The sequence below is a fragment of the Ambystoma mexicanum genome, chromosome 1q (genome assembly GCF_040938575.1).
Source record: "Ambystoma mexicanum isolate Mex_15411 chromosome 1q, UKY_AmexF1_1, whole genome shotgun sequence".
Taxonomy (NCBI): Eukaryota; Metazoa; Chordata; class Amphibia; order Caudata; family Ambystomatidae; genus Ambystoma; species Ambystoma mexicanum.
Window position 1 is genome coordinate 1024726837 of NC_090922.1, and position 19149 is coordinate 1024745985.

The following is a 19149-nucleotide window of genomic DNA, read 5'->3' on the forward strand; positions in this document are numbered from 1 at the left end:
ACAGGGTTGGATCCCATCTGCTGTTCTGTTGCTCTGTTCTTGTTCTCCTCCTAGCACTTTCCTGTCACAAACATTCATCAGGGAGGCTGTGCTGGTATGCAGGTGGTTCCAATTAGTAGCTCTAACAGTCTCTAGGGATGATTCTGTTAGCTGTAGTTTTCACATGTTACCAATCAGGTGACCAGGAACTGACACCCCTCCTAGTGCACATATATATGTATTTGTATGTGTAATTGGCCGATTCGACCATAAGTGCATGAACAAAATGCAGACTTTCAAATGAGTCTTTTAAAACACGTATAACAATCTATAGTCATGGCACTATTCTCTGGAGTCATCTTCCAAAGCTGATTAGACCTCTCTTGCAATGCTATCTGGGCTCCTTGCAGTGTGTGGGCATTATCCTCTCAACCAAATATAGCCCCTCTTTCTGATTTATTATACTTTTTCAAAGGGCACACACCTCCTCCTGCCTCCCCGCTGGACTCTCTAGGAACCTAAATGCTGTATTAAAGTCTCCTCTCTTACTGATTTAGTTGACCACCACCATGACCATATTACTGTGATGACTGTCACTACATCATGGCTCCAGTGCATGCCACTGCTGCTCAAGCAGCCTTGCATACTGGCTTGGATACATTTTCTCATTCCCCTCTCATAGGAAAGGTAGGAACCAACCAGTTTCTCCTTCTGCTCCCTCTGACTTTGTCCCCTCTTCTTTTGAACACTTTCCTGTTTACTATCTCAAATCAGCACCTCTTACATTCGCCCTTCCCTCCCAACCTGTGGCTTCCTAAACCTCTTCTTCATCTATCTTGAGCGCCTCCTCAGATCTCTACCTACTGAAGTCCTAGTCATGTACATGGAACACTATATCCTCCCCTTAATGATCAAGGTGAAGAATGCCAGCTAGACCTCACTCTCTGACTGTCCACTTCTGTAACCTATGGGCACGCGCATAACCTGCATACATACATCCATACAAGTCCACCTATCACGCTAACCTCGTCCCATATCCAGTTTCCAGCTACCCATGACACTCCAGTAAATCCAACTGTAGACCCAACTGTATCTTCTGGCACCTGTCAAAACCTCCTGTGCTCTTGCTGATCTCTTTGCACCACAATCGGTCAAGGAGCTGTTAGCCATGACCTACTTCTAAGTAGCTCTCTTCAACCTTTCATTGTTCTGCCGGTATGTTCCCAGTGTTATTTAAGGCGGCCAGCATCATACCCGTTTTGAAGAAACCTACCACTGACCCCAGCAACACAGCCAACTATCAACTCATCACACTCTTGTCTCACAATTCCAAATTTCTCAAATGTGTAGTGCTCAATGTCTTTACTGACTACCTGTAGGAAATCTTCTGAGATCAGTGACTCTGTCCGAGCTGGGTTCCATAGCAGACACACGATGGGGACAGTGCCTACTCCCTCACCACTGACATCCGTCATCTGCCCTTAATATCTTTGATCTCGTTGCACCATATGACACAGTTGAATGTTCCTCCCTCTTTGAGACTCTCACGTATTCACAGTGTATGCTGGGGCAGGGGCACTAAACCAGGGTTCTCATGCCCTCATATGGGCTGCATGGAGGCAGGCCTTAGGGAGTCAGTATGTCATTGATTTGCTTCTGCTTTTGTGCATTCTAAGCTGGAGTGCAGAGCCAAAGCAAGGAGTGAATCCAAGGTACTGAGCAGGAGAGAGAGACAGAGAGAGAGAGAGAGAGAGAGAGAGAGAATACTTGAACGTGCAATAAATACTTCAGCAACTTTGCGTGTGATACAGGGTAGTCACAACCACATGAGGCAGGAATGGGGACGTGAAAGTGCCATGGGGCAGTGGGATGCACGAGGGGACGAATTGAGGCAGTGCAAGCCACATTCAGAAGACCAGACCCACTGTAAGCCATGTGTGGCAGAGCTGGGGCAGTGAGAGTGACATGGGGCAGAAATTAAGCAAGGAGAATCACATGGCGGTATGCAATCTGCAGACCGTGGCTCGCTCCAGAAGCTCTGGGCACTAAAGCATGCCATGCTGTGCCCTGGGCTTCTGGCGCCGTAGTATGCAGAGCACCAGAGAAGCAGGCAGCTGGAGGCCGAAGCCTGCAGCAGGTAAGTGGAGGACAGGGCGGGAGCAGGTGGATGGGGCCACAAGCGCAATGCAGCCTTTTGTGGTGCAATCTATGGGTGCAACCTTTTGTGTGTGACCCATGGACATAGATCGGACGTGGCACCTGAACTATTGTAACATTTCACACGCTCTTCTACGGAACTGCTTGTAAATCCTTTGACTTTATTTTAAATCTAAACTCAACCAAAAATTGAGCTGTAAAAATCCTTATTTTGGCGTCATGTTTGCATAATCAGTGTGAGCATTTATGCCTCATCACTTCCAACTGCACCAGCCACCAATGCCTACGCAGAGTTTGCTGTCTCCGCCACACTGGGGAAATATATCTCCATACTAAAGTACATGTGAAGTCATGAATGGACGTTTTTCTTCTGGCGATTGTAAATATGGCTTGGCCGTTTGTCCAGCTTAAGCAACAGGAATAAGCCACTTATAGGTGTTTGACCTTTAGAGACCAAAGGGGTACTTGCCACTTATTTCTGTATCTTTGCTATATGTCTGCATCACAGATTTTCTCAGTCTTTTCACCCATTCCTTCTTGCACTAAGCTATGCTTGTCTTTTTTAGTTGTGGCTGAAAGTTGGCAAACCCAAATTATTTCTATTGTGCAGTGTGTGTTTCCGAATTTGTGTACGAGTACACAGTACATCAGCTTGCAGTTTCCTTCCTGGAGGGATTTTTTCAATAAGGCTTTTTTGCCTGACCCTTACAATTGTCATGCAGACCCTGATTGGATGAATGTCATTGCTCCATTCACAACACAATCTCTGGCCCCAACCCATCGCAGCCCCCATACTGGAACAAAGGTCAAAGCGTATGAGTGTGCACTGAACGAATGAAGCGTTAAAGCAATAACAACAAAAGACCTTTTTTATTTGACTGTCGCTCTTTAAATTTAAATATGTTTTACATTATTGTTGTTCCTGACTACAAAGGTTGACAACATCCTCAATTGAAGGACGTTTAGACACCTATTGCTCCTCTCACTCACACATCGTTTGTGCATCAGTTAAATCCCTCCTCTTCTCCAGACTTTTCTACTGCTCTACTCTTCTCTTTGGACTCCTTTGCTCTCACCTCTCCCCCCTCAAATCTGTCTACCACTCTGCCATTCGCTCCCTCGGCCTACTCTCACCTCACGACTGCAGCTCCTCTTCTCTTAACTCACTAGGCTGTCTCCCATTTCACTCCCAGCTCAAATTTAACTTCCTCTGTCTAGTCTTCAAAGCCCTCTATGGTCTTGCCCCTCCTTACCTATCCTACCTTCTCACTTTCTATACTCCTCATTCTCTCCATTCTGCGGATCACTCCCTTCTCTCTACTCCTCCTTCCCTCTGTGCCCCCTCCCGTTTCCGCTCCTTACAAATTCTTGCTCCCTTCCATTGGAACCGCCTTCCTCTCCCCATCTGCTCCATCACCTCCTACCCCTCATTTCGCACTTCTCTAAAATCCTATCTCTTCCACTCTCCCCCTTGCACCCACTGTTTCCTCTCTCACTACTGAACCCACCTCTACCGACTCCTCCTACCCCCTCGCTCACTTCTGTCCCTCTCTATTCGTACTTAACCTCATCATTAATGTAAATTCTTCTTTGTACTGTTTTCTGGTTTAGATTCATTGTCATGTATTGCTTGTTGTATTCCTTTTGTTCCTCTTGTAAAGCGCTTTGGATTAAAGCGCTATATAAATTAAAATAAATATAAATACAAAATACTATGATGCTGACACTTTTAACGATACTCATAACAGTTATGACTGCATTCAACATCTTGAGTGTGCTCTGCTAGCTCATCATGACCACTCCCTGGCACCACCTCCTATTTATGCAGACGTTCTAGTAAATTGCATGTATGCCTGGAAAACCTTTTCTGACTGGCCAGTGATGAATGGAGATCAATATCGCTCCTGCGGCACCTGTAATCCAGCGGCATTGCCGCCGATCCGGGTGCCGGTGAAGGTAAGTACCAGATGGCGGTATCCTGGCGGCTCTACCGCCAGGATAGTGGCATACTCATACTCATAGTGGCCCCATTGTTCCGTTGATTATTCAGCAGCCTCAGGTGTATCTCCCTGTATAGGCATGTATGTAAAACCTTTTCAAATACTGCACTAATGGAGAATGGAGCATCAATGTCTTTCTTTGCTAATATTACATTTCTGATGACTATTATTTTTGCAAGCAGCCTAAATGGCCTTGACCTCTAACATAATGAGGGACTATTAAGGCATACATGAATTTAAACACATGAATGATTACAAAACCACACTTTTGTTTGTGTACATAACAGCTGTCTTTTTTATTATATTTTTTTAGGAACAGGAATCAAGGCACACCAGCCGGAGTTCTCCACCCCTTCAAGTCCCAGCCCTTTGAAAAAGGTTGGCCCAATGAACTGGTCTTTTCCGGATAGAATAAAATCTCCACGAACTGTGCGGAAACTTTCCATGAAGATGAAGAAGTTGCCTGAACTCAGCAGGAAACTGAGTGTCAAGGGAACCTCGACCCATAGTAGTTCCGACAACAACTCATTGTCCCCTAAATCTAATGCCCCGAATTCAAGAGACCCCTCTTCAATGCCTTCCGGGAACACAGCCGCAGCCAACCGGAATGTAATAAGTCGCTACCATTTGGACAGCAGTGTCTCCTCTCAGCACAACTATAAGATGAAGAACACAGGGAACTCTAAATCCTCCAGTAAAGGAGGGTACCTCAGTGATGGCGACTCCCCTGAACTCTTAACCAAGTCTGGTAAACATGGGTCTGAGAGCAGGGCCGCCAAAGGCAAAGAAGTCCTTCCGAGCAACAACAATAACAACAAAACGGATATCGACATTGATGCCTTTCGACATTACAGCTTTTCCGAGCAACCAAAATGTTCACATTATATATCGGGGCTTATGAGTGTCCATTTCTACGGGGCCGAGGATTTGAAACCAGCCAGGATGGATACCAAGGATGTATTTTGTGCGATTCAGGTTGACTCAGTGAATAAAGCGCGGACAGCCTTGCTTACGTGCAGAACAACGTTTTTGGACATGGACCACACTTTCAACATTGACCTCGAAAATGCACAGCACCTGAAGTTAGTGGTGTTCAGCTGGGATCCTGCACCGCGCAAAAATCGTGTCTGTTGTCACGGAACAGTGGTACTGCCCGCGCTTTTCCGAGTGACCAAGATGCACCAATTGGCTGTCAAGCTCGAGCCCAGAGGACTCATTTATGTGAAAGTAACCCTCCTGGACCAGTGGGAGAACGCTTTCAACAGCCCTGGAATGAATCGCGAGCCTGTAATGTTTGGAGTGGACGCTCGAAAAGTTGTTGAGATGGAAAATGTAGGTTTGATGGTACCTCTGCTCATGGAGAAGTGCATAGTCGAAATCGAAAAACGAGGTTGCCAGGTAAAGTTTGCATTCTTTTTGTACACATGTAAGTTTAGTACTGCTGTTGTGGTGTTTGTAGTTGCGTAAATTGTTTGGTAAAGTGAAAACCTTTCTTGCAGGCAACAGTGGGGTGTGTGAGGGGTAATATTGAATCTGGTGCACGCAATGATCAAAATGATGTTGAATACATGTGAGGAATAGGGAAAAGGGACACCATAGCTAGAGTCTGAGGAACTCTCTGAGGGTAACATGTTATCAGTGGCTAAGGTGTTTCTTGAAAAGGTGGGTCTCCAGACCCATACAGAATTCCATCAGTGACTGGGCAGGTTGTTGCGTGGCTGGCTTCAGTTCCAATCTCTGGGAGCATTTGAGTTGGTGTGTTCATCTGGTTTGCAGTATTTTACTTAATGGCAAATATTGTGTTAGTTGGCCAGTGAACTCTCTTTCTAGTTAATTTCTTTCAGTCACTCCTCTGGTGAAACTGATCCATGACATAGGATTTAAAAATAGATATGAACATCTAAAAGCAGTGAGATTATCAGAGGTCACCCCTCCTACAACACAGATGTCACTAGTGCATTCTAGCCCTCCAGTGTAAGTCAACCGTATGTTGCCCGCAATACCTCTCCACGTCTGTACTTGCATCCCTTGTACCCATTTTAGGAAGGGGGCCATTTCGGAGGGTTGTTGGCACAAGCCAGATGCCACATTCCACAGTCATCTCTCTGGTCTCTGACAAGCGAGCAGCCTGCACTTACCATGAATCCCGTGGCAAGTCTGGCATAGCCTTTCTTCTTTCTGAGGTTGATCAATCAGGAGCCATAATATTATCATTATCATTGTGTTTCGACTCCAGAGGAATTTGGCGTTAAATGCTATATAAGCCCACAAAATGATCACAATTCAACACAATAAGGTCCTATCAAGGTTGTTGCAGTTGAGTATTTTGATTCAATTACCAACGGTGATCTTATGAAGAACGGTGCAAGAACAGGAAGCTGAGAGACGGTACATTTATTTTCAGTCAGCATACCGTAGCGGCAGTTTGCACTTTAATCATTTTAAAATGGATACCGTTTTTATGCTTGCTCAGAGGGTTTGTTTCTTACCCACACAAGAAAGATGAGTGGGTTGTATGGGAAATGCTTTCCCATATAGTAGTGAAAAATGTTGTGGATGAACTGAAACCCTTGTTTCTTCAGAACTGCAGAGTGACAGTCTGGGGTCATTACCTATATTATGCATTATTTTGAGGATTTCAGTCTTGTGTTTTCTGGTTTGTCAGAGTGTTTAGGATTGTAAAGTAGTTTATAAGACCCCACATCATGCTCAAAATTGCTTCTTTTTTAAACATTTCTTGCATTCATTTACTAGTCGAGTCTAGACAAGACTCCCTCTTTGCAACTTTTTAATATCCCTCTTAGTTTTTACTCCAGTTCCCCATCTCTCAAAACCTGGTAATACCATGTTTCTGCCTAACATATGGGGGAAATGGAGAGTTTTGGTTGTAACAAAGGGAGGGAGGTTTTGAGGTCTCAGTTGCCAAGGCCAAACCAACTCTAGGGGTTTTCCTTTTGTTTATGTATCTGTTCATTCCAAGGGATACCAGTTTTTGTTTATTTGATCTTTTCCTCTTCGGTTTGGCCTGAACTTTGACATAATCCAGAAATTAAGCTTATTCCACCATCGTGGGGTCCTTTTCTATTTCTCTGAGCTAGTTGTTGGTTTTCCAATTTAATCAGCATTGTTTCTAGAAATATACCAAGTGCTCTTGTGGTTTTCTGATTTGGATTGTCATACAGGGTTTCCCACCATAGGTCAGAATCTTACCCACATGTCGGAGTTAGTACTGGGTGCAAAAGTATGTCTCTTGCTGATCTTTGCTCAGGACAGAACATTGCTAGATGTTGTAAAGTTTCCTCTTCCTGCTCACAGAGCCGGCACGTACTGTCAGATATTGTGCCATATTTTTTCAGATTTATTTTTGTTCTTAAAATATTCAATCTGAATCATAGTATTAGATCTCGATGAGTAGGGTTCGCGCTCTTTTTCAGATAGCCTGGTAGAATTTTTGGTGCTGAGCTGAGACTTTTTGAGAGGGTGTGAAATTTAGAGATGGCACGGGCACTTTCCGTTTTGGCCCAATCAGCGCACAATAACGCGGTCTTCACCCTCTTGGGATTGTTGCATAGGGTGTCTTCTGATATATGCAAATTCTGAAGGTGGTTCGGTTGATGTTGGGAATTCTGAATCTGGTTTGATCCCTGTTCACAATTTATGGATTCGTCTGGTTTGATATTAAAACCAAGGGATCTGAGTGCATCAGCAGCTATCCAGATTAAATTCGTGACTGCCTTTGAAAACAGGTGGATGCAGATTCGGTCGGTTTCGTCTTCTTTACGGAAGGCCACTATCTTAATGTCTTTTGGCTCTATAACATGTAATTTTGGTAGGTTATGAAGTAATTTCATGAGATTGGATCTATTTAGAATTAGACCATCCTTAGCTTTCACTACTCGCTCAATTATAACTTTGTGGCCACCCTGCATATCCTCTCTTTTTCTTTGGTCTTGAGAGAGCATATTGGCTTGGGGTCGATCTCTTGATCCTCTTGTCTCTTTCCTTGGAATTTCTCGTCGTGGATAGTCTCTATTTTTATGATGCTCTTGGTTTGAATGATCCAACATAGCTTTAAGTAGTTGTTGTTGTCTAGTTTCATTCGAGTTTTTAAGTTTCAGGAAGTCTCTTTTTTCCTGTAGAGTGCAGAATAAGGGAGATTGTAACTCACTTTGGTTTGGTTCCTCATGCTCGCCGTCCGGTTGCTGAAACTCCTCTAAGCCATCCTGACTGTTAAGATCTATTGAGCTATCACAGTCATGAACAGAGAGTTGCAGTAGGGCGTCTTCGTTCTCACTAGTGTTGGTTCCCTCTTCGTCAGAATCTGCAACTATTGATTCTGTGACGAATTCTCGGTCTTTCGATTTTTTTCGGCCTTCTTTTTGTGTGATGATTGGTTGAGTGATTCGCTTAACCTTGTTATCCGCATCTTCAAAAGGTTTCAAGTTACGAATGAAGTGGCGGGTTCCTTCACATGAAGTGTGTTTTGGCAGTGGTAATTTTTTTGACTTCTTCGTTGGTTTCCCAAAAGCAGTTTCCTGTTTTTTTGTAAGTCTCACAGCAATTTGTTTAGGTCTGACTCCCATTTCCTTTTCTCTTGATTCAATTGAGCTCTCTGTGGCAAATAAAGGAAATAGATCTTTATTTTGTTTTGATTTCAGTGGATTTTCAACATGACCTGTGGTTGAATTTATTTTCAAAGTCTGAATGGCCGGTCGTCTATCGGAACCCATTGGGACGGCGTTCACAGGTCTTTCTTTGCGATTTGTATTTTGTTGCTCCGTTGTCGACGCCGGGGCCACTTTCTTTGTTTGGTTAGCACTGTCCGCTATTTTATCCGTCACTTAACAGACTTTATCCAAGCGACCCAGATGATTTTCTATAGAAGTGCTTTTTTCAGCAGTTTGACCTTGGGACTTGTTTACATCGGGTTTCAAGAGAGTTATTGTGTCACTGAAACAATGAAGGAAAGCCTTCTTGTCCTCTCGAGCGGCCTCCATTAGGTCGATAAGAGTTTTGAAAATGACGTGTTCAGTTTCTTTCTCTCTGACTCTCTTTTCTTTAATAGCATCAATTTAGGATTCTACATATATTAGTTTGGATTGAATTAGAGCCAGCAGAGTCGATTGGTCTTTGTAATTTTCATGAAGTGCTTCATATAATTTGAGAAACGGCGCCATAGTTATTGTCATCATGGATCCAACTGCGGCCTGCATGTTAGCACAGGCTTCTGAGTTAGCTTGAAGAATTGCTGATGCAATATTATCATAGGCAATTTCTTCCTGACTCTGCTTTGTAGAAGCTTTTACTGGAAGGAACTCGTTTTCCTCGTCTGAACTTTCCATTGTAGTTCGATAAATGTCTCTGTCCTTTCTTTTCAATTTTACTGCCTGTTTCTGGGAGTCGTTTTTTGATATGGATAGAGACGGAAGGTCATGGTGAGTCTTGTGATGGATAAGTTTATATCCACTTCTCCAATACATCGTTTGGATCTATTTGGGTGAGGAGTGGAGGTTTTTGTTGGACTGTTAAACTCCACCATAGCCTCGTCTTCTATGATTGAACTGCTTGGCATTTGCCCTTTGCATTGGTCTTGCGTATTCAAAGATGCGGGTTTGGTGGAGGCTATTCCGGCCTCAGTTGGCTCTTTCTCTATACAAGGATTACTGCATGTAATGTGGTTTTCTGAGGGAGAACTCCTCAATTCCCTGTTCTTAAGCGTTGTCTGTTTTGATGCACCTGCAACTGGTTCGCCAATTCCAGTTGCTTGCAGTAATTCCTGGTCAGTAACTTCAAGTTCGACTCGGCAGACTTCAGGTGACATTGGGCTATGCTCTCCGGTCGAGTCTAGGACTGCTTTCAGTGACAGACCTAGGTCTTTTTTATTAAAATGTCATCTAATTGATTTTATATCCAAGAGAGAGTTTGCTCTTACTTTGCTCTTTTGAGTAGAATTTTGGAGCTGTATTTTATTTACTCTGGGGCCACCTTTTTTCGCAGCTAATGGACTTGTTGGTGTAATGTTTTTTAACATAATTGGTTTCTTTGGAAGTTTCGAGCAACAGTTTATATTGTGTCCATTCTGCAAGGAGTGCTGTGCGAATCTCAGGGGATCTGGGACCTTTTGAGGAGGGGCAGGGCTTTGAGCTTTGTTGGAATTGTGGTAGTGATCAGGGTCACTCAAAAGTTCCCCCATAGCGTCCATGTATGAGGGAGAATTTAGGCTTCCACAAGACTCCATTTCCTTTTATTCTGCAGAGTTTGAGGGAACGTGAAGAATGCCTCTTCCCTCGGCACGCAAAAGGCATCCTCTCCTTCGTTCCCAAGATCACCGGCTCCTATGCTGGAGGTTGGCCCTCCCCCTTCACCTCCGATCACAGCAGGAGCTGCATGGCCATTGGACAGGAAGGCAAGGGTTGGTTGAGGACACACAGCCCCTCTGGCCACGCCCCCGCCCCTCTGCGGACTCGAAGCCCCCCCATGGAGCGCGCCCGCAACTGGCAAGAAACGAGAAGCCAAGGCGAGGTGCGCATCACGCACCATGGAGCGAGGGGAGCAGTCCGTCTGTGCGACGGAGCCCAGCCGAACGCACACAGCCCCTCCAGCCACGCCCCCACCCTCGCCTTGCTGCGGGCGGCTGGAGGCGCCGAGCAATAGAGCCCCGGTCGAGTCTCCACAAACAGCGCAGCCACCACCGGTAAGGAGGGGAGCATCAAGGGGGGGAGGGGGGCACTTCATGCGCCATGGGGTCAAGGAGGCAGTTTGTATGGCACGTACCTTGAATAATGGATGCCGCAGATTCCTGATTGAAACAATTTACCTGCTGCTGGCAGCTTGCTTCGGATGTGCTGTCTGAGATCACAAAGACAGCACCCTCGCTCTCCTTATTGGGCCTATGGCAGGTACATGGGGGCCCATTCCATGTTGGCTCACAAAAGTCACAGGCATTCCAGGTATTGATTTTGGCAGGAGATGTAGCGCCAGGAGGCATAGGGCAGCATTCATCATCCACCTCCTGCAAGGCGCTTTGATTACAGGCGCCAGACATTTTAGTGCGGCTCCGCGAATGGGGAGCTTGTTTCTTTGGATGGGTTGTTAAAGTTTGTCTTGAGTCCATGGCGCCTTCTGCGCCCTCTCTACGAACACGCTGCTAAGACACCGCGGACGCTCCGCATCTAGAGTGTAGCTTATGTTCAGGCACCACCTCCAGGCACGACCTCCAAAAATAGTGGAAGAAAAGTTACTCCGGGTCCAGCAGGGTAGCTTCCAGGTCACATGCACCAAACACTCAACACTCCACATATGTGTGTGCATTTTCTCCAATCCCAAAAAATGTTTTTCCACTGTATGATACATAACACCCGCCGTTGTTTTTTTAGAATATTGTCAACGGCTAATATGCCACCCGCACCTATATGCGTGTTCCCCATAAAAATAGTGTCTTGACCTTTCTTAGAACTGCAACTGACGGGGAAGACCATTTTTCTTGGCTTTTGATAATTCCAACTACACAAACACGTTTCGCAACCGTGGAAGATTAACAGCGCCGTCCCGAAGCACTGCGTGTGCCCTTTCCCAATGACACCACCACTTAGAAAATGAAATGAGTACAGAGAATTTTGATGGCGTGTGTTGTAAAACATTGTTTCGGTCTCCTTTCACGTTAATTGAATTTCCCATCTGGCAGCAGCAAGGTGCGTGCTTGGCTGTTTTGAATTACAGACTGAAACCGGACACCTGGCAGCTGAGGACTGCACTTTGGGCAGCTGCTTTGTGTAAACCGACCTGATATCTAGAAACCGCATATGTCTGTCTCTCTCCATAACGTTTCCTCCTTCCTCGTCTGTTTCTTGGTTACCTGTTGTTGTGGGATATTCGGTTGTATGTTAGGAAGTCCTACTTACCGGCACAGCAATGCTTTAGTTGACGATTGTACAATGAGCTATTTTCTTGGGCGTTTTTTTACGTCTTTTTGATGTTACTCCTTTAACGTTCTTTTAGCGATTATTCTTGATGATTTTTTAAGCCGTGTCTTAGCCTTTTTCGCTTATTTTGTCTTTTTTTTCTGGCGCCTATAGTCAGGACTTTAAACAGGAGGCGGTGACTACCCGCCCACTCTTCTCTTTTTCACCCTCCACATTTCCCTTGAACTTTCTGTGTTTCCTTTAGTTTTGCTCACAGGTGGCGCTCCTCTTGTAGCACCTGCCATCATGTCTTTTTGCTTTATCCATGCAAGGGGCCTTGACTAAAACAGCATTCAAAATGGCCGTTTTGGATGTCAGTGTGAGACTTGAACCAGGTCCTGTTCTTGTATGTCACTCTACGCTTGCTTACTCACTCGTGTGGTTTATCCCTTCCCCACGAATCTTCAAAGGCACCCATGCTTGTAAGATGCATAGAGCAGTCTCTTCCTCGCAGACCCGCCTGTCTGATTTACTTCCTCTCTGAATATCTTGGTATAGTGCTTTTTATTTTGGCCATGACTTGAGCATTTGCACCCGTTTGCTGGGCATGTAGCCACATGGGGTGGGACCAAGTCTGATTTGCATATGGGCTTCCCCTTTCTGTAATGGCTTGACGAGCAAAGAACTATGGTTTGAAGGACTGCCCAGAGCAATGCTAGAAGTTAAGATTAATTCAAGACCTCCCGACCATCACCTCTTTTGTTGTGTCCATGTGCTACATGTGGCAGGCCCCCACAGCAGTAGCCATCCTTGTGCTTGATTCACCCTCCTCCCGTAGTTGCAGTCAGATGCCCCGATTGTCTTAACCATTGCAATTGAGTGACCAGTTGGCTACATTTTAAAGGAGACACCTGTGAATGCTGATTTCTTTTTTGTGGCTCGAGCATGGAACAGCTTGTGGGATATCCCCTCCTGCGTCTTGCTCATAGGAACATGTCAGGTTCCCTTGAAATCCACAAACCCAGTTTAGTTGTTCTGATGCCCAGAATCATTTGTTTGATCCTCCTCATCAGGATCTGACGTCTGTGAGCTGACCTTCTCCTTATGAAAGATATCAACGGACTCAACGGTTGCCTGTTCAGCTCAGGACAGCGCAAAGAGGTCATAGACCACTTTTCCCTGCGACTGCAGTGGGCAATGAGATCAGCATAAACTTGTGTTTTGGCATCAGGTGAAAGCCTGTTTTTGGGCCCAGAGTACCTTTAGCCGGACCATAGATATGTCTTGAAAACCTTCAGCAGATGTGACGCTGTGCTGCAAAGTACTCTGTGGACATCAAAAGAAATGCTGACTTCTTATTCAGAGATGTTTTTCAGAGTGGAAACCTAAAGTAGATTTATTCTGTCTTAAAGTTCTCCTGAAATCTGAGTTTCAGCCTGCTTGCCTCTTGAAAGCTAAACACATTTATTTTATTTTAATTGGTTATTTATAACATGCTTAATACCCAGAGGTTTCTAAGCGCGGACCCGGGATCGAACCTGTGTCGCTCTGCATCGTCCTGCTTCCAAGGCGAGCGCGTTGTCCCTCAGTTATCCTCACGAGACATATCCTCGAAAGTACAAGGCTCCAGATAACTTCAGGCATGAAATAGAATGGAGCCCAATCAACAATCCATCATCTTCTTAAAAGAGCAATATAAATTAATTATATATTCCAAGACCCACCTGTCGCTGGCTACTGGCCTTTGTGCCTTAGCAACAACACCATAGATCACCGTCTTGCTATCATTTACATCACAATTACACCACATACTATACTCTGACCTTGAATAAAATATTAATTAGTGATCAGAAGAACTGGAGCAAAGAAGCCAACCAACTTCAGAGAAGGTAAGAAGAACCTATATGTCAGCTGGGTGCAAACTTCTACCCAGGAATTAGGAAAACATACTACAGTCTGTTGGTTACTGACAGTATTGTATAGCAGCGTCCATGCAAAAACTTTAAGGTGGTAAACAAAGTAGACAAAAGGAACACTTTATCATGAGCAAGACTTTGAGTCTTTGGACACAGAATCTGATGGAGGAAGAAGTGCCAAGTTAAGAATCAAGTAAACTTTAGTATGCAGAAAGAAGATTGTGCGAAGTGCTGAGAAAATTAACTGTTCAATCATTGTACAGACGCTGAAATGCAAGTAGACCAAGTCACCATAGAAGCTGGCTGTATGTAGTGAATAGACTGCAGGCGAAGCCACCATTGTATAGGAGCTGGACAGCGGTGTCATGAATTTAGTAAGCCAAGACCCATGAAGAGGAAAGGTTGAGAATTGTGTCGCAGCAAGTGTCATGATCTCTGCTTCCAAAAGGTCAGGGTTTTCCCAACTCCCTTGAAGCAGATCCATAACCCAGGTTCCGAGTGCCAACCAGTCCCAATTGGGACCTTTTGGACCCAGTCCTGGCGCCAGTGGCATCAGGCTCATAAATATGCCCAGTCCCAGCGCTGGAAGCGCCGGGCTCATAATGCTTGGGTGGACTTACCTTCAGCAGACCATGCTGCTTACTTGCCTGCCAGTTGAGCCTCTGATCCTCTTCTGTTTGGAACTACTTTTCCTGTTGGGTGGGGCTGGAGCCACTCCCTAGATTCAGAACACTGGAACTCTTCTGGAAGGCAGGAACTCTTTTCTTACCAGGAACTCTTTTCTTACTTAGGCGTGGCTGTGGAAGGAGACACCTAAGCACTACAGAAGGCTATTTAAACCACACCCGGTGGATGAATCTTGCTTTGCGTTATTCTGCAACCTCTGCAGCAGAACGCTCATCGTGTCTTCTGCATCTGGTCCTGGGCCTAAGGAAAAAGGCTTACCATCCTGAATCCAGTCTTCAGCAACACCTATAAAGACAAGAAAGAACGGGTTTGCATTCCGGCATCTGAAAGGCAAAGGCTTACCATCCTGAATCCAGTCTTCAGCAACACCTATAAAGACAAGAAAGAACAGGTTAGCATTCCGGCATCTGAAAGGCAAAGGCTTACCTACTCTTCGGCGCTGCATCCCGCATCTGAAAGACAAAACAAGGTGCGTTTAAAGACATTGGGGAACTTTAATACTCACGTGCCATGACTCCTTTCCACATCTAATCCAGTGGGTATTCCGGCACCCTGCAGCCGCTCCGAACTCGTGCCTGCAAAATAAAAAGACAGTTAGAGCGCATAGTGAAGCAGGCAACAATCGCTTACTTGCGTGCTTCCAGGCGCTTCTATTCATCACACGGGCTCCATCTTCAACTCACTTCAGCCCGTCATCCGCCATCGCCGGAACCCTGCAAAACAAGAGACATCATTACTAAAGATTTTAAAGACATTTGAATGACTCGAAACTTACCGTTCGTGCAGTAAACGACGGACAGCAGTCCTCTGAAGTCAAGAGGCCTGCGCTACCTATCCAGTGAAGAAACTGGTTACAGCACCCTGCCCCGAGGCAGATGGAGAGCTCGGCATTCACTTACCTAAGGTGAGAGCGTTAACCTTTGGGGGTCTACAGGAGAGGAGAAGAGGAAAGAGATAGGGACACCCCAATAACCCCAGTTCATTAACCCCATATTTTCTATCTGCAGACATCTTACTCTACACGTCAGGCATACAGTGCACAGAGGTCCAGCCCAAAGAGCCAACCGGGTGCTACACATCACCTTTGAAGATACGGTAGTCGCCCAGTCAAGACCGGCGCCTCTGCGAGAATCAGGTGAGCGTTACAGCAAGAATAAGTTGAGATCGTGGAAGCGCCTGGTGAGGTTGTCTGGCCTGACATCAAAACTGAAGCAGCCAAGGTTGGTTCTCTATTTTTGAAAGCAGTGAACGTGCGAAGGATGAATCACCCCTTATTAAGGTGCAAAGAAAGAACACAGAGTGTCAAGTTGTATACATTTAAGACATTTAAATGCTGAAAAATTGACCAAATCGTGGTCTCCTGTCATGTGAGCTAAGGATGAAAATAGAGTTGAGCTTGGAGTCTTAGAACAACGATAGTGAGTGCCTGCACTCCCATATATTCCCACAGACAAGGATACTTATCAAGGCCAAGTTCAAAGACAATCTTCATGGCAGAAGACATGGGTGATGAGAGAGTTTGGGCTAATTGGTTGGGGAGATAAAGTCAGGTCCACCTCCTTGCACCTGGGTCGGAGCTTACGTGCTGCTAAGTGAACCGAATGTTCCAGACATGGCACAAGCATGCCAACCAATTGTAGAGAGTCGTATAACGAAGGGCCTTATAGTTTGAAGACCAATGATAAACAGTATACTTAATAGTGTTGGCAGTATACTTAATAGTGTTGGAGATTACATGTTTTAGAGGTAGGCATAAATTGTCCACCTGATAGTAGGGCAGCCAATCACACTCCTAGTCCTTATAGAAAGTATACTTATATGTTCCCCTAGAACCAATTATAATCACTTGTAGATTTTCTTGTGTGCCACGTAGTATGGCATCACCTCTGACACATTTTTAGTACAAAGTCAATGTTTAATGAGAAAATCTTCGAGAGTGGAGCGAACGTCCATTGTTACCTCCCTGTTTTAGATAATTGTTAATAAAACAGACCTCTTTGCCGTCTTCCTGAGTTGGTTCAATTATTTGGACGCAGAGTTATTCTGCAGCCCCATCCATTGCGTGCATTTAACTAAAGAACCATAAGTTCACAATGTTTTCAGTGATGCATGGTGGACTTTATGCCACCATTTAGTCACACCCCTTAGTTTGTTACATAAGGAAATGTTGTGTTTTAAATTAAGAATTGCATTATTACTACATTGATCTTTCCTCTACAACATAATCTCTTGTGCTGCTAGAATATGTGATAGCGTTTTGAGAATCTGGGTTAGATTCTGAACAGCCTTAAGAAAGAAAAGTTCCCTAATTTGGGAACTCGCGTCCCCTGCACACTATCATTGGCTCAGTTAACAATCCCAACTTTCTAGGAAATATTTACCCTAATGTGGGGTTGCTTATGGGTAATTAAATCTATATTGATCACTCATATATTTTATAGTGTTCAAGTTGCAATAGTTCTCAAAAAATTCACGTTCAAGTTGCTTTTCTTCAATTTAAGTCTTTTTTATTGCCCAACACATTTCGAGACTGTATATCTCTTCTTAAGGGGCTATTTTTTCTACAAATAATATGTTAAAAAATGATACAATTAGTGATTTCTTCAATAATTCAAGCTATTTATACAATTAATATATAGTCAAACTGCATTTTAAAATAAATCAAAATGTCTAAAAATGAGCCCTATGTCTGGGTGCACATTGTGCTCATTCAGTGGGATATACCTTTTTACTTTGACAAATCAATTCAGTTTTCACAATTTCCTTGAATTTGTACTAGTTGTACCTAATACTTATAAAGGTTCTATTGCCATTGTTCAATAACATTCAATATATATATGCAGTAAATATGTAGTCAGACTGCCTTCCTAATAAATCAGAATTTCCAAGATGACTCATATATCTGAGTACTTATTGTGCTCATGAGGTGGGGATTCCTTCTTATTTGTACAAATCATTTCAGTTTTCAAAGTAACTTTGAGCATGTTAGTTGCACCGACTCCTTTTGATCGTGCTATTGCCATCATTCAATCACATACATGAATTATGGCAATAGCGCGATCAAAAGGAGTAGGTGCAACTAACATACTCAAAGTTACTTTGAAAATGTAATTGATTTGTACCAATAAGAAGGAATCACCCACCTCATGAATGCAATAAGTACTCAAATGTATGAGTCATCTTGGAAATTCTGATTCATTGGGAACGCAGTCTGACTACATATTTACTGCATATATATCTTGAATTTTATTGAACAATGGCAATAGAACCTTCATAAATATTAGGTACAACCAATACAAATTCAAGGTAATTTTGAAAACTGAATTGATTTGTGAAAATAAAAAGCTATATCCCACTGAATGGGCACAATCCCAGACATACAGATCATTTTTGGAAATTCTGATTGTATCTTGAATTATTGAAGAAATCACTAATTGTATAATTTTTGAATATATTATTTGTAGAAACAACAGCCCCTGAAGAAGAGATATACAGTCTTGAAACGCGTTGGGCAATACAAAGACTTCAATTGATTAAAAGCAACTTGAAAGTGAATTCTTTTAGGACTATTGCAACTTGAACATTATAAAATATATTAGTTATCAGTATAGATTTAATTACCCATAAGTAACCCCACATTAGGGTCAATATTTCCTAGAAAGTTGGGTTTATTAACTGAGCCAATGATAGTGTGTAGGAGACGCGAGTTCCCAAATTAGGGAACTTTTCTTTCTTAAGGTTTCCCATATGCCAGGGCTGAAGTTTCTCCTCTGCACCTTTTAAAATCTAAAACACATTATTACATGAAAATGTATTAAGATATTCAAAACTCAATATAACACCTTGAGGAACAAGAGTGCAAGGTACACTTGGAAGATGATTTAGATTCTGAACAGAGCTTTGCGGTAGTAAGCTAGATTGGATATAGTCCTTGTTCCAAAGCTTCTATCATTTTAAGAGACAATTCTCTGGCGATCGATATAAAAGAAGAGGTGGCACAGATGCTTTGCTAGATTCTAAATGTGACAGCATATTGGAACAGAAGTAAAGCTTGTGTTCTTAGGCATGGTACCATTGCTTAATATGCTTTTGGTGCAAACCATGTGTGTGAACTGCAGCTCAAGAAGCAACATGTGACTGGGCCAAATAACATCCGTTTGCCCATGAATTGTGCCTGAACTCTACCTTTCTTGTATTTTATGTTATTTAATATTATATTTGGAGATGAAGAAATCATTAAAACTAGCTCCACCAAAGAGAATGAATTACCAACAACATTCATTATCGTTTTTTGTCCTTGTCCTTCTTTCAGATCTCAATATGCTCTAGTATTGGTTCAGGGCATACCCTCCTGGGTTGTTGTGTGGTTTCTATCAGTGTATAGCATAGGTTTAGGATTTGGAAGACCTGATGTTCCCATCTTTTATTTTATGATTTTGAAAAAAGGGTAGGAGTTCTCCATCTGTATGTATAATTCTGACAGTATGAGTACATGATTCTCAGGGAAGA

At 43.7% G+C, this 19149-nt stretch overlaps 1 protein-coding gene across 1 annotated transcript in view; it reads left to right on the top strand.

The window, feature by feature from the left end:
• Positions 1-19149, top strand: part of SYDE2 (synapse defective Rho GTPase homolog 2) — a 253053-nt gene that overhangs the window by 81924 nt on the left and 151980 nt on the right. The window contains exon 3 of the mRNA XM_069641698.1: positions 4450-5534. Within this exon, the coding sequence (XP_069497799.1) occupies positions 4450-5534 (1085 nt within the window). The remainder of the gene's footprint in view (positions 1-4449; positions 5535-19149) is intronic.